This window comes from Anabrus simplex, chromosome 1 (genome assembly GCF_040414725.1).
Source record: "Anabrus simplex isolate iqAnaSimp1 chromosome 1, ASM4041472v1, whole genome shotgun sequence".
NCBI lineage: Eukaryota > Metazoa > Arthropoda > Insecta > Orthoptera > Tettigoniidae > Anabrus > Anabrus simplex.
This window is the reverse complement of record NC_090265.1, coordinates 1,208,005,675-1,208,026,920: the sequence shown is the minus strand read 5'-3', so window position 1 is coordinate 1,208,026,920 and position 21,246 is coordinate 1,208,005,675. Positions and strand designations below refer to the sequence as shown.

General features: G+C 39.0%; 1 protein-coding gene across 1 annotated transcript in view; it reads right to left on the bottom strand.

The window, feature by feature from the left end:
• puf (ubiquitinyl hydrolase 1 puf) overlaps positions 1–21,246 on the bottom strand; it is an 870,156-nt gene that overhangs the window by 157,797 nt on the left and 691,113 nt on the right. The window contains exon 39 of the mRNA XM_068225443.1: positions 541–793. Within this exon, the coding sequence (XP_068081544.1) occupies positions 541–793 (253 nt within the window). The remainder of the gene's footprint in view (positions 1–540; positions 794–21,246) is intronic.

The following is a 21,246-nucleotide window of genomic DNA, read 5'->3' as shown; positions in this document are numbered from 1 at the left end:
GGAAATGGCTGATGTTAACTTTAATATGCAGTTTAGCATATGTTAACGTTAACAGTTGTCGATGAAACGCAAATTTTATTAAATTGTATGTTAAAATGATTTAACACCTTGTTAAGTACTAACATGTTGATGAAACTGGGCCTTTAGTAATAGAACAGTAAGTGAATGTAAATTGTATTCTGTATAATGTTCTATGACATAGCCTACTGTATTTTATAAAAAGTATTGCAAATCACATCATTCAACATTCTTCTCCATTCCATATTCACAGTTCTAGTTTTTAACTATTTCTCCATGAAAGGATGTTTGTTATTGATAAAAGTTCTTCATTACTGTTTAACAAATAAATACTATTAAAATCAGAAGTACTGTTATACTCTGTTTTAGTGGTGTGTTTCTAATCAATCTGCCAAACGTGTCTTGGTGTTGGGTGGTACTGAACAGTCCTAGGGGTAGTTGGCAGAATCACTATACATGACCAGGCTACTCTGTACGAGAGAGAAGACAACACATCAAACCATTCTATCTTATATAACTTACCAGACCGCACCCTTTGTATATTATGGGACAGAAGGAAATGTTCTACCCAAGACTCCATGCTTGTTAAAACCCAAGAATGGGCTAGTTTGTTACGTGGCACCTGTACAGCCAGCCAATCCAGAGCACTCTGAGGACAGAACTCTGCTACTTCCCATATTCGATGGAGAACAAGCTGAGTGAATGATGGTAGACCAGAAGGACCACTGGTTGGTTCTGTCATCAGGGTCAACAACTTGAAAAATGGCTGACAGATCTGTAGCAAATAGAAATGTAACAATGTAACAAGATCTTAAATGATGATAATACATTCAGTATGATACAGGTATTTCAGCATATATACAAATTAAATACAAATACAACGAGGAAAAATAGAACAGGTTGGTACATAGCCCTGCACTGTCACAAGGCTACGAAGGATGGGAAAGAGTAAGAAAAAACACAGAAATCTTACAAGAATCACATGTCCAGCCTAAGAGCACTGAACTAGTAAGGAGGGGATTCTGAAAAAAGTATATACAGTAGAAGTCTGTCATAGCGAGAATTCATAACAGCAAAAAATTTGGTTGTTATAACGGACTGTCGTTATAACCAATTTTTTGTAAAAGTCGGGGGGAAACCCATACACATTAAAATTGGTATGAAACAACAATCAGTTTGTTCAAAACTTGCATTTTTGGGGATGAAATGAAATGTCGTATGGCTTTTAGTGCCGGGATATCCCAGGACGGGTTCGGCTCGCCAGGTGCAGGTCTTTCTATTTGACTACCGCAGGCGACCTGCGCGTCGTGATGAGGATGAAATGATGATGAAGACAGCACATACACCCAGCCCCCGTGCCATTGGAATTAACCAATTAAGGTTAAAATCCCCGACCCGGCCGGGAATCGAACCCGGGACCCTCTGAACCGAAGGCCAGTACGCTGACCGTTCAGCCAACGAGTCGGACTTTTGGGGATGATATCCACACTACAGCTTACTTGTTTGTTATTTTTCGAAATCCGATACCGTACTACGTGAAAGTATACGTTTACTTTCATTCTGAAAAAATTACAGTATGACTCCAGAGGCCTCTGTGGCAAACGTTTCAGTTTACTTCTTCAAACAGCGCTACCTAACCTAAATTTATACGCATCATGAAATTTTTTTAAGCACACGCAGAGAAATTATGACCACCTTGCTATGAATTTACATGGGAATATTCTGAAATTTAACTAGACGCAAGAAAATATAAACTATCCTCTGAAATCAGTGATGTACTCCGTCATATCTCGAGATGAATCACATTCTTACTTAATTTTAACATATAACATTAAAATTAAGTGATCGTTTGCTTCAGCCTTTATTTCTAACGAGTTGACAACTGCTATCAGCCACGTCATTTATGCATTTATTACAAAAACGTGTTATCCTGTTTCATTTTGAATTTCCCTTTTAGAGAACAGCAGTCGACGGGTATTACTAATCGACACTGACATCGCCTTCAAATGCAGACGAGAGAGCTAGCAAGAGCTCATAGCAAGAAAACTATACAAAAGGTTGCATTTTATGGCAAATGCTTCGGCTTTCTTATTCAAACAATGTCAGCTAACCTATGTATACCGCATATGTACCATGAAAACATATATCAAACACCAGAATAAAAGTGATAACCTTCTCGCTATATATTACATGGGAATAGACTTACCGAAATTTAACCAGACACGAGAAAATACAATCTTACCTCTGAAATCAGTGATGCGCTCTGCTATATCTTGAGTAGTATCGCATTCTTACTTAATTTCAGTGTAGGGTATTAAAATTAAGCGATCGTTTACTTAGCCTTTATTTCCAACAAGTTAACAACTGCTATCAACCATGTTATTTACGTATTTATTACAAATACAAGTTGTCCTCTTTCATTTTTGATTTTTCTTACGGAACAGCAGCTGACGACAGGTATTACTAAGTATTACTAATCGACTCTAATATCGCCTTCCAACATCGATGAGAGAACTCGCAAGTGCACATAGCTAGAAAACGATACTGAAGGTCGCATTTTATGGCAAATGCTTCAACTTTCTTATTCAAACAGCGTCATCTAACCTAACTTAACTGTGGTATGTACCATGAAAACATCTATTAAGTGCCAGTAGAAAAGTGATAACCTTCTCGCTATACATTTACATGACAATAGCCTTTCCGAAATTTAACCCGACGCGAGAAAATATAAACTAACCTCTAAAATCAGTTATTCACTCTGCCATATCTTGAGGTGTATCCCATTCGTATTTAACTGAAGAATTCAGCACAATTGTCTTTTTTCTGCTAGCTGCTTTACGTCGCACCGACACAGATAGGTCTTAAGATAGCAAACTTAAAAGGGTCTACCTTTTCAATACAAATAAATGTTATAAGTTTATTTACAACATATATTTACACTTATAACATTTATTTGTAATGGAAAGGTGGACCCTTTTAAGTTTCCTATCTTACGTTCTCAGTTCAATAGGACAAAAAATGAAATTCTTAGATTTAAACAGATAGGTCTTACGGCAACGATGGGACAGGGAAGTACTAGGAGTGGGAAAAAAGCGGCCGTGGCCTTAATTAAGGTACAGCCTCAGCATTTGCTTAGTGTGAAAATGGGAAACCACGGAAAACCATTTTCAGGGCTGCTGACAGTGGGGTACGAACCTACTATCTCCCGAATACTGGATACTGGCCGCACTTAAGCGACTGCATCTATCGAGCTTGGTAGCATAAAAATTAAGCGATCGTTTAATTCAGCCCTTTTTTAATGAGTTAACAATTGCTATCAGACACGTTATTTACGCACTTATTGCAAAAACGTTCTCGTATTTCATTTCCATTTTTCTTCACGGAACAGCAGTCGACGGGTATTACTAATCGACTCTGACATGTTGACGAGAGTGCTTGCTAGTGGACATAGCGAGGAAACGATACTTAAGATGATTAATCGCATGCAATATAATGGCTGGGTGCATAAATATTGGTAAAATCGCTCGCGATGATGGATGCGTCAGTGATAAGGCTCTCTCTGTAACCGAAGGATAATACACAGTTTAATATAGAGATTTTGAAGGGACATAAAAAATTGACGTTATAACGGGGTTCTTGTTATATGCCGTACTCGCTATAGCGGACTTCGCAGATCCATTTGAGACCTTGTTGTGGTTCATCCACCTTTTCCTTGATCTGCCTGGAGGACTCTTGCTGTTTCCGGACACTTGAGGTCTTGCAACTCTTCAATACAACAGGTAGGATTAACATCTTGTACAGCTTGAGTTTGAGCTGTTTTGAAGATAAGAATGAAGGCATTTCAGTGATCTGTGGGAGACATTTCACAGATCCAGTTGAAGTTTCAGCTTCCAGTCCGTATGTTGGAATTCGTATTACATGTTATAAATCTCATTTTTGGTCCGTATTGAAAATTTACAGTTCATAAAACAATAAAGGTGTTTTATAATCCATCTATTCAATACTTTTATTTTTACTTATAGGGTTACATAAACAGACTATCAGTTAAATGGGACATACATCCCAAATTTTTATAACTGGCTACACTTTTAGCTTCCAAATTTAATATTAGATGTACTCTTGAAGATTGTTTTTAGGCTGAAGATGCCCTAAATTGAGGGCAAAACATGTCCCATTTAACTGATAGCCTGTTTATGTAACCACTATAAGTGAAAATAAAAGTACTGAATAGGTGGATTATAAAACACCTTTATTGTTTTATGAAGTGTTGGAATTCATACAAAATATGTTATGTACCATGTAATCTTGGAAGCTTGGGGAAATGTGTCATCCCGAAGTAGTTGACAAATGGAGCGGGAGAATTTTGATGCAAATTGCCTATTTCTTTTTTTATGGTATTGTGAGAAGAAACAAAGCTCCCTAAGAAATTATTAATGAAATCTACTTCTTCATTTTGCACTCAGAGGTGGACTGCTTCAGAATTTTGACTCATCACCAAATCAACTGTTTTAGTTTGGCTGATGATCATTCACATTCTTTCAAATTCTTCTTGTCAAAGATCTAATTTAGCTTGTACTTCTGCTACTGTCTCACCCCACCATAGCATAACATCAACAAATACAAGCACATCTGATGTCTGATCTTTTTTTAATACTGTTTTTTAAAGCCATGTCCATTATTATAATTCAGAGAAGTGATGATAGAGAACTTCATCATTAGACTCTGCTCTTTGTTTCAAAACAACTTGATCCACAAAGACGCACATGAAATGCTGTCAGTTGGTAAAGTTATTTATTCACATCTATTTACAAATTAAACACACACATAACCTTAATCACTGCTGTCACAAACAAAACACTCACATCACAAACCGTCATTTTGACAATTGCCTATCACTGCACGTGGAGACTGCAACCTTAAAACAAAGTTGAAACACATGACTGCTTAAAAGCATGGCACAACACATGGTCACAAGTATAACCTGTTAACTCATAACTCTACTGAACAACAACTCGTCGTTACCATCAAGACCAGCTCCTTATATATGTGGCTGGCTAGGCTTCTAGAAAGATATGTTACAAAAAATACTTTATTGTAAATTCTCAAGTGCCTAACAACATGGTTATAATGTATAGAATATTCTACCATGATCTAGTGTCATTCTGGAAGTTACAGTGTGTTTCACAATATGTATATAGGTAAGAATAAATTATATATAGGTTCTTACATTAATTGAACTGATATAAATGTCTATATACAGTGCATGTTTCATGACATAACCTCACAAACAACGTGATCATATCGTATGTACATATGATGTAATAATAATACTAAATGGATGTAAACACTTCATAGCTATACATTACAAACAACAACAACAACAACAACAACGACAACGACGACGACGACGACAACAACAACAACAATTCAAGCTCGACATTTGCATTATTTACCCATGGGTGAGAGAATATTGTTTGCAAGTTATACCTGTTTATTATACTTGCGTCAATATCCCCCTTATAACTTCAAACAATTTCCACACTTCGTCACACTCGTCGACTTTGCCTTGGTCGTAGATTGTGTCTTCCCTCTCCCTCTACGTCGCTGGATGTGCTCTCCTCCTCTTGACTAGCTTGTGCCATGTCAGGGTTTCCTCGCTGCCAGCCTCTTCCTCGATGATAGTCGATGCGTTCTCCTCATGATGACCAGATGGTGCTGTCATCAGTAGCCTCTCCTCCAGGCTTACTCTGTATGTGCAGCGGTTGGGTGACTCGCAGCAACTCCAATGCATGGACCTTGACAGGAGGGTTGGTCTTTAGTAAGTACACCCCATGGCCCAGCTGCTTATCTACCTCGACAGGACCAACCCACTTAGGTGCGAGACCTGTGTGAAACCCTCCAATCTTATTACTGACTGGGTGGTTACACCGCAGTACTTGTTGGCCTGGTAAGAAGATCTGGATCTCTTTGACATCTTGAGCTTTGGCCTGGGTAAGGGATCTCTTCTCGGCCGAAGCTTACTTCTCCTTGATGTTCTGCTGCTGCCACTCTGCCAGGGGAACATCTGAATCATCTTGACCAGAAGTGAATGGTGGATGAATCTCCCAATCCCCGGTGCCGCACAGCTGTCGATCAAGAAACAGCTCTGCTGCGGAATAACCAGTGACACGGTTGATGCATCGTCGCAGGGCAAAGAGCGACTGTATTATCTGATGGTCCCACAGTCGATGTTCTTTGTTTATCAGGTGGAATCGTAGCATCCTTTTCAGCTCCTGATTCTGTCGTTCCGTTGGATTCGCCCATGGTGGTCCAGTGCTCCATGCACCATTCTGTCATCATTTGCTGCCAATTCCTCAATGTAAACTGACTCCCATTTGTCTGACCGAATGCACCGTGGATAACCGTAGCAGCTGAATACCTCGTCTTGTAGCAGGTTGGTGATGCGTCCCGTCATGGCTTCAGGTATCGGAAAGGCCTCAATCTATCTTGTGAAGATGTCGCTGATTACTAGGAGACCTATTTTACTCCGTGATGTTCTAGGATAAGGACCCATCACGTCCAGGGCTATGACATCCCACGGGCATTGTGGCGGTCTTCCTCGTAGACTGGGATCTGCCTTCCTGTTGCTTGCCATGGTGCAGGCACAGATGTAGCACCCCTTCACGTAGTCCAGGATGTCTTTTCGCATGTTGACCCAACAGAATCTTCGCCAGATAGACTGGTACGTCTCTTCGCCTCTTGGATGTCCAGCTTCAGTGCTGTCGTGGAACTTCTCGAGGATGTCCGTCGTGTGCTGTCTGAGGATCACCACTACCGCAGGCGTGTCAAAGAGGTGCAACATGTACATCAGGAGTCCTCCGTCAACCTGGAAGTTCTTGCAGCACATCTTGATTCCCTCGGGGCGAGTTGACCATCGCTGTTCTATCTCCTAATCCACTGTGTCATGCTCCTACAGGGCTTATCTTATTCTTGCCACTGTTTGATTACTTTCAGATCAAGTTCCTTCTTGATGGTCATAAGAACAGATTCTTTAGGCTCACTCTGGTGTTTTCGTGGGAACTCCCTCTCGACGATGGTGCTCCTAGCTTCAGTTTCCATCGCTGGGTGCCTATATAAGCTGTCTGCTCGTATGTTCTAAATCAAATTCTGTGATTAACAGAGCCCATAACATCAATCTAGATTTTGAGCCATAGACCGAGTTCAACCATTTGAGAGTGGCGTTATTGGTGCAGAGCTGGAACTGGAACTTTCTTTCCTCCAAATAGCCTCTGAATATGTCCATGGCCCACACCACAGCTAAGGCTTCCTTCTTGGCAGTGCAGTAGCATTGTTCGGTGGGAGATAGCTTCCTGCTGGCATACTCGATGACGTCTCTTCTCCCATTACTCCTCTCCTGGAACAACACTGCTCCTAAGCCAGAGTCGCTGGCGTTTGTCTGCAGGCACATCTTCCGTTGAGGGCTGGGATGGGCTAGACCGGCAGCGTTGCATATCGCAGCCTTAATGCCTTGGAATGCTGCCTCTTCTTGCTGGTCCATCGAATGCGCTGTTGTTATGGAGTAGATCAGTACGTGGTATTGCCTTCTCTTCAAAATGTGGTACAAAGCTGCTATACCATCCACACAAACCAATGAACTGATGTACTTGTCGCTTGGTCCGTAGGCATTCAGCTTCTTCGATAGCTTGATTTTTCTCTGGTTGCCTTTCTAAGCCTTCATATGTTAGGACATGGCCAAGATATTCTGTGCGGGACTGAGCAAAGTGGCACTTCTCCAGTTGGCAAGTCAGTCTATGAATCTTCAGTCGTTCCAGTACTTTCCTCAGATGTACAAGGTGTTCTTGAAAATTCTTGCTGTGAATTAAAATGTCATCGAGATACACTTGGCAAAAATCTCTAACATATCCTGATAATAACTTATCCATCAGTTACATGAAGGTGGCAGGAGAATTCTTCAATTCAAAAGGCATTACTGCAAATCCTGGTACAGTCCTCTCAGTGTCATGAAGGCGGTCAGTGGTCTAGAACTTTCCTCAACCTCCACTTGCCAGTATCCGAAGTTGAGATCCAGCATGCTGAAAATCCTACACCAACTTACTTGTTTCAACGAGTCTTTCAGGTCAGGCATGGGGTAGGCATCACCAACAGTCTTCTCGTTCAACCTGTGGAAGTCCACACATAGTCGATACTCCCCATTCTTCTTCAGCCAGATGCTAAGAATTTAGACCCTAATTTATATTTCAGATTTTATACTTAGTTCATCATAGATTTTAATGTCAACTGTGTGCTTGTACATTAGTTTTCATGTCAATTGTGTGTTTTTACATTTGTTTAGTTATTAGATGTATTACATTAAGGCTGAAGATATCCAGCCAAGGCCGAAACTAGTCCCTAGTTTAGTAATGTAATTCAAAACTGAAAAAGCCGTGCCCAGCGGATGAGATCATGTGTTATGGTGCTGTGCCGAATATCCTCCTATATACTGTAGAAGATCTACTCCACTTGTGGCTTCCGAGGAGTATTTGTGACCTCATTTTGAGTGCCAAGTTTGTGGTAGTGTTATCTAGTGAATTTACTCTAGTTTCATAGTGTTTTTGGTTCATATTTATTAATATTTATGCCGTAAGTGTCAGTCATCTTATTCATTGCTTCATTTATTCCATGGATAACACAATCTAGAGAGTCACTCGATATAATTTACTAAACTATCTGCCCTAACTGGCACCCATTTTCTTTCTTTGCCATCGCTACCATAGAAACCACAAGAAGATGTGCATTCTACTTTCAATTCTTGGCGTTGTTTAGACCATTTTTAAGACAAACAATGTGAGGCGTCTGTCCTCCAGAGGTACGGCCGTAAACATACTTCAGGAACTAAGCAGAGGTTGGACATCTTACATAAGATATTGGGAAGAGGGAACTCGACCCCAACACGGCGCATCCCTATTGCTGATAAGGGAGGTTCCTGTAGATATGCAGGACAGGTGTGAATAAGGTTCCTCCAAATAAACAACTGCGGATCAACTGAGGCAAAAGAAAAGGGTCAACGGTCCCTAAAGCAAAAGAGAAATATTCCCAATGGTTTAGAGGGCGGAAGAACCAAACTCTGGGGCTTACAACCTCAGTTTTAATTCGAAGGAACAGGCAATGCCTACCCTCCCAACTAACTTCAACGTAAGGCATGATGGAAACACCTTCAGGAAAGACTACTCCAGGCGCAGCCGGAAACTGAAATCCCCCACCGCTGTGAGCGGTGCAACCAGGCCTTTGGATTCTGGAGAGCCTGGAACGTCTTGCAGGGAAGAGTCGGAGCTTCCCAGAACTTCCTCAAGAAAGATATGAACCAAGCAAAAACATCTGCTCAGAACACTGAACATAAACACGCTCCTGAAAGTTGGAAAATTAAAACAACTACTGATGTATTGAGAGAAAGAGATATTTACATACTTGCACTTCAAGAGACAAGATACCTTGATGAAAATCACATGGAATCTAGCGGTTATAGAATTTACAAAGGGAAACCGGCAATAAAAAACAACGCAAATGTAACGATCCTAGGTACGGCCTTTACGGTTAAAAGTAACATTCTGGAGTCCATCATCAATTTCACCGCACCAACAGAGAGGATCTCGTTTCTGTCCTTTAGACCTGGCAATAAAGCATACACGATTATCAATGCACATGCACCAATAAATGACGATAACAAGAAAAACCCAAAGAAGGTAGACGACTTTTGGGAAATTCTTGAAGACACAATGTCCAAAATTCCAAAAGGTCTGCGGGACCCAATGGAATACCTCCTTATATATTTAAGGCTTGCAGAGAAATATTAACTGAACCTCTCCAGATATTATTCAATCTTAACTAGTCCTACTTTTCCCAAACAATAGAAATAAGCCAAAGTTACGCCAATTTATAAATTTGGGAAGAAACAGTTAATAGATAACTACAGACCAGTTACAGTTCTATCATCCCCAGCTAAAATATTTGAAAGTATTCTATATATTCACATTTTAAATCCTGTCAAATTAAATCTCCCATGCAATCAGCATGGTTTTATGCCGAAGAAATCCACAGTAACCAATTTATGTAACTTTGTACGGTATATATCTAATGGGATTGATAATCGCCCCCAAGTAGATGCTATTTATACCGAATTCCAAAAAGCCTTTGACAAAGTAGATCACGATTGTTTAATCAAAAAATTAATGGATTATAATTTACATCAGTCTCTTATGTCTCTTCTAGTTTCATATTTGAAACATAGGAGTCAGTTTGTAAGTTACAGAAACATATTTCCTTACAATTACATTGCAGAATCTGGAGTACCACAAGGCTCTAATTTGGGTCCTTTGCTGTTTCTGTTGTTTGTAAACGATATTCCTAGCAAAATTCGGTTCTCAAAGATATTATTTGCTGACGATATTAAATTATATAAATCAATATCAAGTGTGCATGATTGTTTAGAACTGCAAGTTGATTTAAATATCTTGTCTGAATGGAGCAAATTTAAAAATTACCCTTCAATATTAATAAATGCAGGAAGATCACTTCTTCAATGAAAAAAATAAGATAAATTTTACATACTGGATTAATGATGCTCAACTGCAACAAGTAAATGAAATTAATGACTTAGGAGTAATATTAACTAGTGATTTAAGTTTCACTACTCATATTGAAAATGTTGTGAATAAGGCATACAGGAGCCTTGGGTTTATAATGAGACATTCGTATAGCCTAAGTAATAAATCTTTATTTTGTTTGTATTTTTCATTAGTTCGATCAAATCTGGTATATGCCTCTATTATTTGGAATCAATCAACAAAAGTTCACACATATTTGATAGAAAGGATCCAAAAAGAGTTTGTGAAATATATATACTTCAGGCAAAGCGGAGAATATCCTAAATATTTATCATATCATAAGATGATTGAAATGTTTAATTTTGAAAGGCTTGATATCAGAAGAAAATGTCAGTCGATGATGTTCCTCTATAAGTTGGTTAAGAATGAAATAGACTACTGATTTAACTTGTCAACTCCTACTGTATGCAGCTAGAAAACCAGCAGGTAAATTTAGGAATTTGTTTTTCTTGCCAAGAGTTAACACAAACAAACATGTAAATTCACCCCTATACAGAATGATGTTACTGTATAATAAATTACACCCTCTGAATATAGATTTATTTCAAAATAAGAAATCAAAATTTTTGAAATCTTGTAACATTTTGTTACACATAATTAACTAGATGAATGATGCAATATTTCCTCTTTTTGTTTTGTTTTTATTCTTCTTTTTATTGTATTCTTTATTTTTATCACTGCTGTTATACTGTAGTTAGGTAACTCTTTATTTCATACTCCTTTTTGTGATTATCTTATTTCTTGTATTTTTCTAATTATATTTTACACAATTAGAAGTTATGAGCAAATATTGTAATTGGGCTAACGCCTGTATACAAACAAACAAACAAACAAACAAACAAACAAACAAACAAACAAACAAACAAACAAACAAACAAACAAACAAACAAACAATAAAATAAAAAAATAAATAAATAAATAAAATAAAATAAATAAATGTAAAAATTCTGGTTGGTGATTTCAATGCCCAGATAGGTAAAGAAAGTACAGGAAAACTGTGGAAGACTACCCAGCATATAACAGAACGAACAGAAATGGTGAAAGATTAATCAGTTTCTGCAGACATTTTAACTTGAAACTCGTGTCTATACACTTCGAGGCACTCCCGAACAAGAAAAAAAAAACATGGGCATTTCCTAAAACATTGCTGGGGGAGCTTTAGTCGACCACGTTGCTATTACGACCAGAAACCGAAGGGAAATCTTGAACGTCAAAGTAAGAAAAGGCTTAAACATAGATTTGGACCACTACCTCTCGGAGATTAAAGTATGATTCCAACCAAACAAACCCGAACAAAGAATCAAGAGGAAGTTTAGAATTGATGCAGATACTCTAAAACAAAGCAAAGAGACATATTGTGAAAATTGTCGAAGCTGAATATGAACAGCTGGGAAGAGATCAATAAGTCATTGTTTAAAGTAGCTGAAGGTTTGGGGAATCCAGTGAGAAAACGAAAACACAGGTGGTGGAATGAAAAGTGTGATGAAGCTTAGGACAGAAGAGTACAAGCATGGAAGAGGTGGCGTTCCAACAAAACTGAGGAGAGATGGGAAACTTTCAGGGAAGAGAGGAAGAAAACAGCTAAGATCATACGATCAGAGAAAAGAAATTATGATAGAAGTAGGATGGATAAGACAGAAGATGATTTCCGAAAGAACAACAGTCGAGCATTTTACAAAACCTTCAGAGAGGAACTACAGGGATACCAGCCATCAAGTTTGTGTTTCAAGCGGCAGGATGGCAGTGTAGCAACGAACAACACAGAAAATTGTCAATTTCTCGCAGATTACTTCAAAATGTTGCTGAATTGAGCAGAACCTGTGGAAAGACTGGATTCAAAAAATCTATCTCAGGATAACCAAAATTCCAAGCCACCGACTCTAAAAGCAAAGAAATGTGTGCTCTTATACACCCACTTCACAAGAAAGGTCTCCGGACGAACATCAATAACTATAGAGGCATCTCCTTACTCCCAATAACATACTCTCGAGAAGAGTTGAAGAACAAGCAGACCATCTCATTGGTGAGTACCAAGCTGGTTTTCGAAAAGGAAGATCATGCGCAGAACAAATATTTAACCTGAAGAGCATTCTCAGAAAAAGAGCTCTGAGAAGCCAGAACACCGTGGTAATATTTGTTGATTTTAAGAAAGCGTATGATTCAATTGACACGCAGACTCCATTTAACGTCCTTGAGGAATTCGGTATTGACAGGAAAACAAAGCCTGACAGAAACTTTCTCAAAAGTCAAATTTCTGGACCATTTGCAATAAAACGGGAGTCAGACAAGGGGACTGCCTATCACCAATTCTCTTTAACACTGTTCTAGAATAAATCATTAGAACCTGGGAAAATGCCTTGGAAGTGAAAGGAATAAAGGGAATACATTTACAAAGGAAAGGACGGAACTTAGAAAATAAGTGTTTGGCTTTCGCGGATGATCTTGCCTTCTTGGCTCATAAATGAGAAAACGACTAAATTATGCTGAATACTCTACATGAGATCGCTGAGAAAACGAATCTCAAAGTCTCATATGAGAAGACGGAATACATGGAATATGGACATAAAGGGGAGGGACACTTAGAAGTGAAGCATGGGACTGTAAAAAGAACTCAGAAATTTAAATATCTAGGGCAATGGATAGAACCTAACAGATAGGATAAAGAGGCGAATAGGGCAAGAATTAGAAAACTAGAATTAGCTTACAGGTTAACCCAGAACAGATACAACAAGGTGAAACTTTGGCATTACAGCACAGTGGTAAAGCCAGAGGGTCTCTACACTTCAGAGAGCCTGATAATGAATAAAAAGGGTGAGCTTCAAGATCTCGAAAAAAAAGGAGAGGAAAATTTTAGGACCACAGGAAAATGCTGATGGGGAGTGGAAGGACAGCAAAAATGGTGATCTCTACAAATACACCGAAAAAATCACTGTCACCATGCGAAAGCGAAGGCTAAAATTCTATGGGCATCTAGAAAGAATCAGATAACTAAGAAAATATTCAAGTACATCACTGGACTGAAAGTTTCAATGAAGTGGGTAGAAGAGGTAAAAAGAGATGCAATAGAAAGTGGACTTACAATGGGTATGATTCATAACAGAAAAGATTTTAGAAGCCGAGTGGACAGCATCAAAACATTCCAGGAGAAACCACCAAAATGTAGACCCAAATTGGTCATATCTGAGAAATAAAGGAAGATCAGAAGTAAAAGGATGAAGAGGTACTGGGAGGAAAAGAATAAGAATAGAAAGCCTTAAGTTCAATGCAGTCCATAGGCGGCCAAATTCGAAAACAACAAGTAGTGAAAAAGGTGGACCATATGACATTAATTAAATAACCGTTATTGTTACCACAATCCAATTCAGATCAAAACAATGAAGTTTATATCCTATGGTCTCCTTATATGCTGTACTCGCTATAGCAGACTTTTACTGTAATTAAATTGCAGGTCAAAAGTGACGCATAAATTTCCGTTGACACAATAACAACCCATATTCATAGAAAATGGATTAGAATATTCAGATAAATTACCACAAGCACCCGCAAAGCAAGATAAATTCTAGACAATGCTTATGATATCATTTAAATACACAGAACATGACCAAAATATTGTATCTGATCATATGGTTAGTGTTCTAATTTCTGACTCTGTCTGTTTTTGTCTTCTTCTCAGAGTTTTTATTTCTGCTACCTGTATCTCATTTTCATGCTTGTCAATGACCATGTCTCAGGTTGCATATCATGATAGTTAAGTAATATGCCTAGTATATTATATTGTAGTTTTCATCAGTACAGTGGCCTCAACGAAGGAATGTGTCCACTGAGGGGAAGCATTATGGCAAATGTAGGACCCCCACCACCTTAAGTAGAGTTGCATACTGTCATTTAGAATTAGAGTAGACCTCTGGATCTCAGGCAACATCTAATTTCCAATGGAACAACTACAGAGTCAAATATGTAAGAAATCATAATACTTCAGAATTCTTCAGGAGTTTCTTGTTAAAAGCAGTAATGACCTGTTTTAGTTTTTAGTTTTTCTCAGTAACAAACATACATATAACTTGACCTACTTAATCGGTCAGGACACAATATCGGCATTGTAATACATGAGGTGATCACAACACACCATAATGTTATAGAAGTCCAAACAAAGAACTTTCTATTCACTGGTTTCTGGTTTCTCCCGTAAGTGAACTACACTACACTACTAATGACTAAACCACACATGCTTTTTATTTTTTACATCCTTTGCTCCACCATGTGATACACAGAGCTTAGCGACTCTAATGCCTGGTGCTATTCACTCCTTTCAATAATTTCATATCTTAAATTTTTTTTGCTATTTGCTTTACGTCGCACTGACAGAGATAGGTCTTATGGCGACGATGGGACAGGAAAGGCCTAGGAATGGGAAGGAAGCGGCCATGGCCTTAATTAAGGTACAGCCTGGTATGAAAATGGGAAACCACGGAAAACCATCTTCAGGTCTGCCGACAGTGGGGTTCGAACCCACTATCTCCTGGATGCAAGCTCACAGCTGCACGCTCCTAACCACTCGGCCAACTTGCCCGGACGTATCTTAACTTGTAATCGGAGATATTCACAATTATTAAGCACCAAATTTGCATGGATGGATGACAACTGCATTTCACAGGAGCTGAAAGGCTCTCACAAACTACAATACTTTGATGGTTATGAATTTCATGTTTTTGGTCCGTATTGAACTGAGAATAATATATAAGTAATAATAATAACAACGTAAACATTTCCACCTTTTCAATACTACAATATATTCACAAAATTACAAATTACACGGTACTAGTTTCGACCCATCTAGGGGTCATCATCAGCCGTATTGGAGCAAAGATCATTTGTGGCGAAATCGTAAGAAAATGTTATTTTAAAGAATAACAAGTGAAATGAGATGTTATGTTGTATTATTAACTATTATGTTATTATGTTATGTTGTATTATTAACTATTACCATAACATCTCATTTCACTTGTTATTCTTTAAAATAACATTTTCTTACGATTTCGCCACAAATGATCTTTGCTCCAATACGGCTGATGATGACCCCTAGATGGGTCGAAACTAGTACCGTGTAATTTGTAATTTTGTGAATATATTGTAGTATTGAAAAGGTGGAAACGTTTACGTTGTTATTATTATTACTTATATATTAAACTACAATACATCACACTATACCATACCTGTGTAAGAATACCGTTCCACTGCAAATGTAAATCAACAAGAAAATTAAAACCCACTCTAACATTTATTTATTTATTTATTTATTTATTTATTTGGGAAACCAAAACAGCAAGAAGTCGAATTACAGAGTTCCGCAATGAAAAATATATTTACAATAGAGTAGCACAAGGCAAACATTAAAAAAATAAGTGTAAGGACAATGAAGGAAAAACATCTAATGATAAAAATAGAGAAAAATTTAAAACTAACAAAATAACAGTCGAGACACAACAAATAACAACAAAACATAAAGGCAAAACAAACAACAAGGAAAACTGAAGACTGAACTAAAACGAAGAGAAGAACTTATAGCTAGGCACAGTAAGATAAATACTGACGTAACACATAAGTAACTGTATAGTACAGTAAAAAAATAAATAAAAAATAAATAAATAAATAAATAAATAAATAAATAAATAAATAAATATTATATTATGTACAAAAGAGGGAACAGCAATGAGAAGAGAAATAAGGAATATGAAGAAAACGTACTAAGTTAAAGAAGAATCAATTAAAGGAGGCATACGAAGAAAAAACGTACTAAGTTCCTGTCAGAAGATGAAAAGTTAAGGAGGGTTGGTATGTGGATAAATAAACTTCTTTCAACGAGAGGCGGGAATAAGGAATATGAAGGGGTGGATTAATCCTGGTTTTGCGAGTTGGAACATGTAAGGAAAAGAAGGATGCAGGTTCAGGAGAACGAAATAAACCGTTAACAGCGTTATATAGGAATCTAAGGTTGGCTACTTTCCTGCGACTAGATAACGGGCGAAGGTTTAACTTATCCAGTATCTGATTACTGCTCAAGTTTTGACAATCACATACTCTGGCTCTAACAATGGCACAGAAGAATGACTGCACGCGGTAACATGTGATTCAGATTAGTGGGTGAAGAGGTAGACCAAATGGGGGACACGAATTCAATAATCGGTAGGATGCAAGATACATAGTAGGCTCGGAGGGCGTGGATATCTGTGATGTCAGAAATTCCATACAACAAACCGAGAGGTGACATTGCTCGTGAGGTTATCTTTTGTACAGTAGAACCTCGATTATATGTTCCCGGAAACGTTTTCCCATATTATCTGTTCAAATTATGTGGTCCTGCGAGCATCCTAATTAAATCACGTTGTAAAAATCCTGCATTATCCATTCCTCGAAAAAACGATTTCCCGCATCAACCGTTCAAAAATTTCAGACCCATCAACGCTAAATCCTCGATCACGCGTTTTTCAAAAAAACTGTATCTCACGAAAGGACAGCTACGGCATACTTGCGGATCTTGGTGTTAACGTCCAGTCACTGCGGTAATTTGAGGAAGCAGAAAAGCAATCGCAGTGAACTTGCATAAGGGACCCTCTTAGCATCGCATTCGCGTGGTATTGCGTAGAGAATTGAAATCATAAAGCGGAGAGTGTCCACAACAATTGGAAGGAGCCAGAGCACATTTCGACAGCTCTACTTGAAGACGAAACGAGTTTCGTCAAATGTTCGTACTTGCAAAGCGTCTACATTATGTCCAGGGTTAGAGGTTTCCCTTTCCCCCCCCCTGAGTGTATCGCCGAACAGGTTTTCAGCACTTCCTTCAAGGCACTGTATAGTCACTGAGCTTTCAGGCAGGAAACTAAACTGCTCCTCCTTAAGTAACACAACTTTAGTATTTTAATATTATCGTATACGATTACGTTATCGAGACCAGAACAGATGTTGCACCTTACATACATAATGGCATGGGAGGTTTTGGGATTACCTATTACTGTTTTGGTCCTAATGTAAGACTAGAAATTTCATGTTATTGTGTTAAAATGTTAAAACCGCAGTCGTTTTATTTGCGCACATTACATGTAAAAACCTTTGCATCATTTCGCACTCGTACCTACTTGGACAGCGGAGCGCGCTTTCCAGCTAAGCTCAAGGTCGCGAATAATAAATTTGGAAGTTTTGATGATACTTTTTCTCTTTCCAATTTTATCGTGATTAGTGACGGACATAATTGAATGTAGTGCATTCGAAAACTTGAGAATCGATACTCTCAATATTCTCAAGTTCAACATAACCTTTAAAAGTCGATGTAGACCGTGGGCCTAATTTGCGCGGTACAAGATTTCCACAAACTGATTACGAACAGTATACCGGTGATCAAATTACAATGGAAGATTTAAAGAAAAAGGGATTTCGCCATCATGCAGGGCGCTTCTGTATCCAATGTGCTTTATTTTATTAGATTAGAGAATTAAAAAAATACTTGGGGTGGATTGTTTGGCTTGATGTTATTAGGTTTTTCGAACAGTTTGACCAATCAAAGTTGCTGAACTGAAAGAAGTTTTCAGAGGAATCCGACGAAGTTTCCCCGGTAAAACTGAATGTAAAGTTGCAAGACTTTTTTTTTTCTATTTGCTTTACGTCGCACCGACACAGATAGGTCTTATGGCGACGATGGGATAGGAAAGGCCTAGGAAGTGGAAGGAAGCGGCCGTGGCCTTAATTAAGGTACAGCCCCGGCATTTGCCTGGTGTGAAAATGGGAAACCACGGAAAACCATCTTCAGGGCTGCCGACAGTGGGGCTTGAACCCACTATCTCCCGATTACTGGATACTGGCCGCACTTAAGCGACTGAATCTACCAAGCTCGGTATTGCGAGACTTTTAAGTCGCATACCGGTAATTACCGTAATGTTTGAAGCCGGCCCCACGGTCGAACTTGGCTGCCTCTCACACGGAGGACCCAGGTTCGATTCCCGGCCAGGTCAGGCATTTTTACCTGTATATGAGGGATGGTTCCAGGTTCACTCATTCTACGATTACCTTTAATTGAGGCGCTATTTAATGGTGAGATGGCGACCCTAGTCTAGAGAGCCAGGAATAACGGCCGAGAGAATTCGTCACACTGACCATGCGTCACCTCGTAATCTGCAGGCATTCGGACCGAGCAGCGGTCGCTTGGTAGGCGGAAGGCCCATTGGGCGTGCAGTTTGGTTTGGTTTAGGGGTGTTTGTAAGATTTTAAGTATACATATATCTTTTCTTGTGATGTTTAGCCAAATTGTTCATGGTTCATTCATTCCCGGATTTTCCGTTTTCCCGTGTTGTACTTTTTTTACGGTGGTCCCTCCAAAAACGGAGAATCGAGGTTCCACTGTATATGGGGGACAAATAACAATTTACTGTCAAACAACACTCCTTAGTCATTTTGTTCTGTTAGAGTTGGGAACGGGTTACCAAGGAGGGAGTATTTACTAAGAATACGGGATTTACGAAGCGTGATTGAAATAGAGGAACACTTGGCAGGATTAGGCTTAAGACGCCATGTGGAGCACAATTCAGAAAGTGAGTTAAGCCCACTCTGCAAGGAGTTTACATGTGATAAGGAATCGATTTGTTTGAATATTTTACAGTCATCTGCAAATAGTAGAATTTCACAAGAAACAGAGGATATAGTATTAATGAAAGTGTCAATAAATAAGACAAAAAGAAGCGGACATAGGACACTGCCCTGTGGGAAGCCAGAATGTACCATAACAAGAGTCGAACTGAACCCATCAAGAACCACACGCTGAGTTCTGGCATTGAGGAAGCTCTACAGGAGAGTTAGGAAGCGACCATGGATATTAAAACGTACTGAGAGTTTATAGGAAAGAAGTGCTTGGCACGTGCACTGGGTAGAAATCACCCAAGACTGGCATCAACACAAAAAGATATCACCAGCTCAAATAACACGGAAGCTGGTTAAATATCAAGCACCGAGCTCGATACCTGTAGTCGCTTAAGTGCGGCCAGTATCCAGTAATCGGGAGATAGGGTTCGAGCTCCACTGTCGGCAGCCCTGAAGATGGTTTTCCGTGGTTTCCCATTTTCACACCAGGCAAATGCCGGGGCTGTACCTTAATTAAGGCCACGGCTGCTTCCTTCCAATTCCTAGGCCTTTCCTATCCCATCGTCGCCATAAGACATATCTGTGTTGGTGCAACTTCAAGCAAATAGAAACAAACGAAAAAAAAAAAAAATCAAGCAATAACAACTGTTTGGGAGGATCCATTAGGAAAGTAGCAAGGGGTACAAAAAATACCTGTTCGACCAGGAATTATTAATCATTCAATTTGCAAGGGGTAAAATGTATCCATGCACCTCCTAATGGTATTAACCCATTTGCCATTGGTTTCCATCATGTCAGTAAAACGGCAGGAAAATAGGATCTAAAAACACTCATTTTTTTGTGGGGGAAAAAAAAATATTTAAGGAAACTAAAAATGTCAATGATCTGCTAAAATATGTCAAACCTATTCCCTAAATTTCATTAAGTGCTCACATTATAACTAAACTTCAACATAATTTCCTTTTCACTTTTCACGTGCTAGTTGCTGACTAATTCACTTACTTAGAAGGAGCTTGTATGTAGCTCACTGTCAGAATAAATCACAGAGGAGGAAAGAATATGCCTGTGCATGCATAAGCCAGTTACCTTCCAATGTTGAGGCCACTATGTTCCATAGTAAATTGTGTATTGTCTTTTTTTTTTAAACTTGCTTTACATCGACCGACACACATAGGTATGATATAGATGTTGATTCCCATAGGGAATCTGAAATATTTGTCCTGAATGAGCAAATTTATAATACCAATATAAATGGTCCGTTATTGGACATTATAAATTTTCCAGCTAGCTCATTCTTGGTTGCCAGCGTTTCGCCCTTGTGTGCTAGGGTGGGCTCATCAGTTGGTACCTAGCATACCTACCAATACGCTGGCTAGTGCATACCGTGGAGGCCACTGCGTAGGCTAACTGGAGCCACCGGCAGTGCCAATGCACTAAGAGACTTTGTCTCATCACTAAAAATTGATGCCTGCTTGGCCATCAGATGATATAGATGTTGATTCCCATAGGGAATCTGAAATATTTGTCCTGAATGAGCAAATTTATAATACCAATATAAATGGTCCGTTATTGGACATTATAAATTTTCCAGCTAGCTCATTCTTGGTTGCCAGCGTTTCGCCCTCGTGTGCTAGGGTGGGCTCATCAGTTGGTACCTAGCATACCTACCAATACGCTGGCTAGTGCATACCGTGGAGGCCACTGCGTAGGCTAACTGGAGCCACCGGCAGTGCCAATGCACTAAGAGACTTTGTCTCATCACTAAAAATTGATGCCTGCTTGGCCATCAGATGATATAGATGTTGATTCCCATAGGGAATCTGAAATATTTGTCCTGAATGAGCAAATTTATAATACCAATATAAATGGTCCGTTATTGGACATTATAAATTTTCCAGCTAGCTCATTCTTGGTTGCCAGCATTTCGCCCTCGTGTGCTAGGGTGGGCTCATCAGTTGGTACC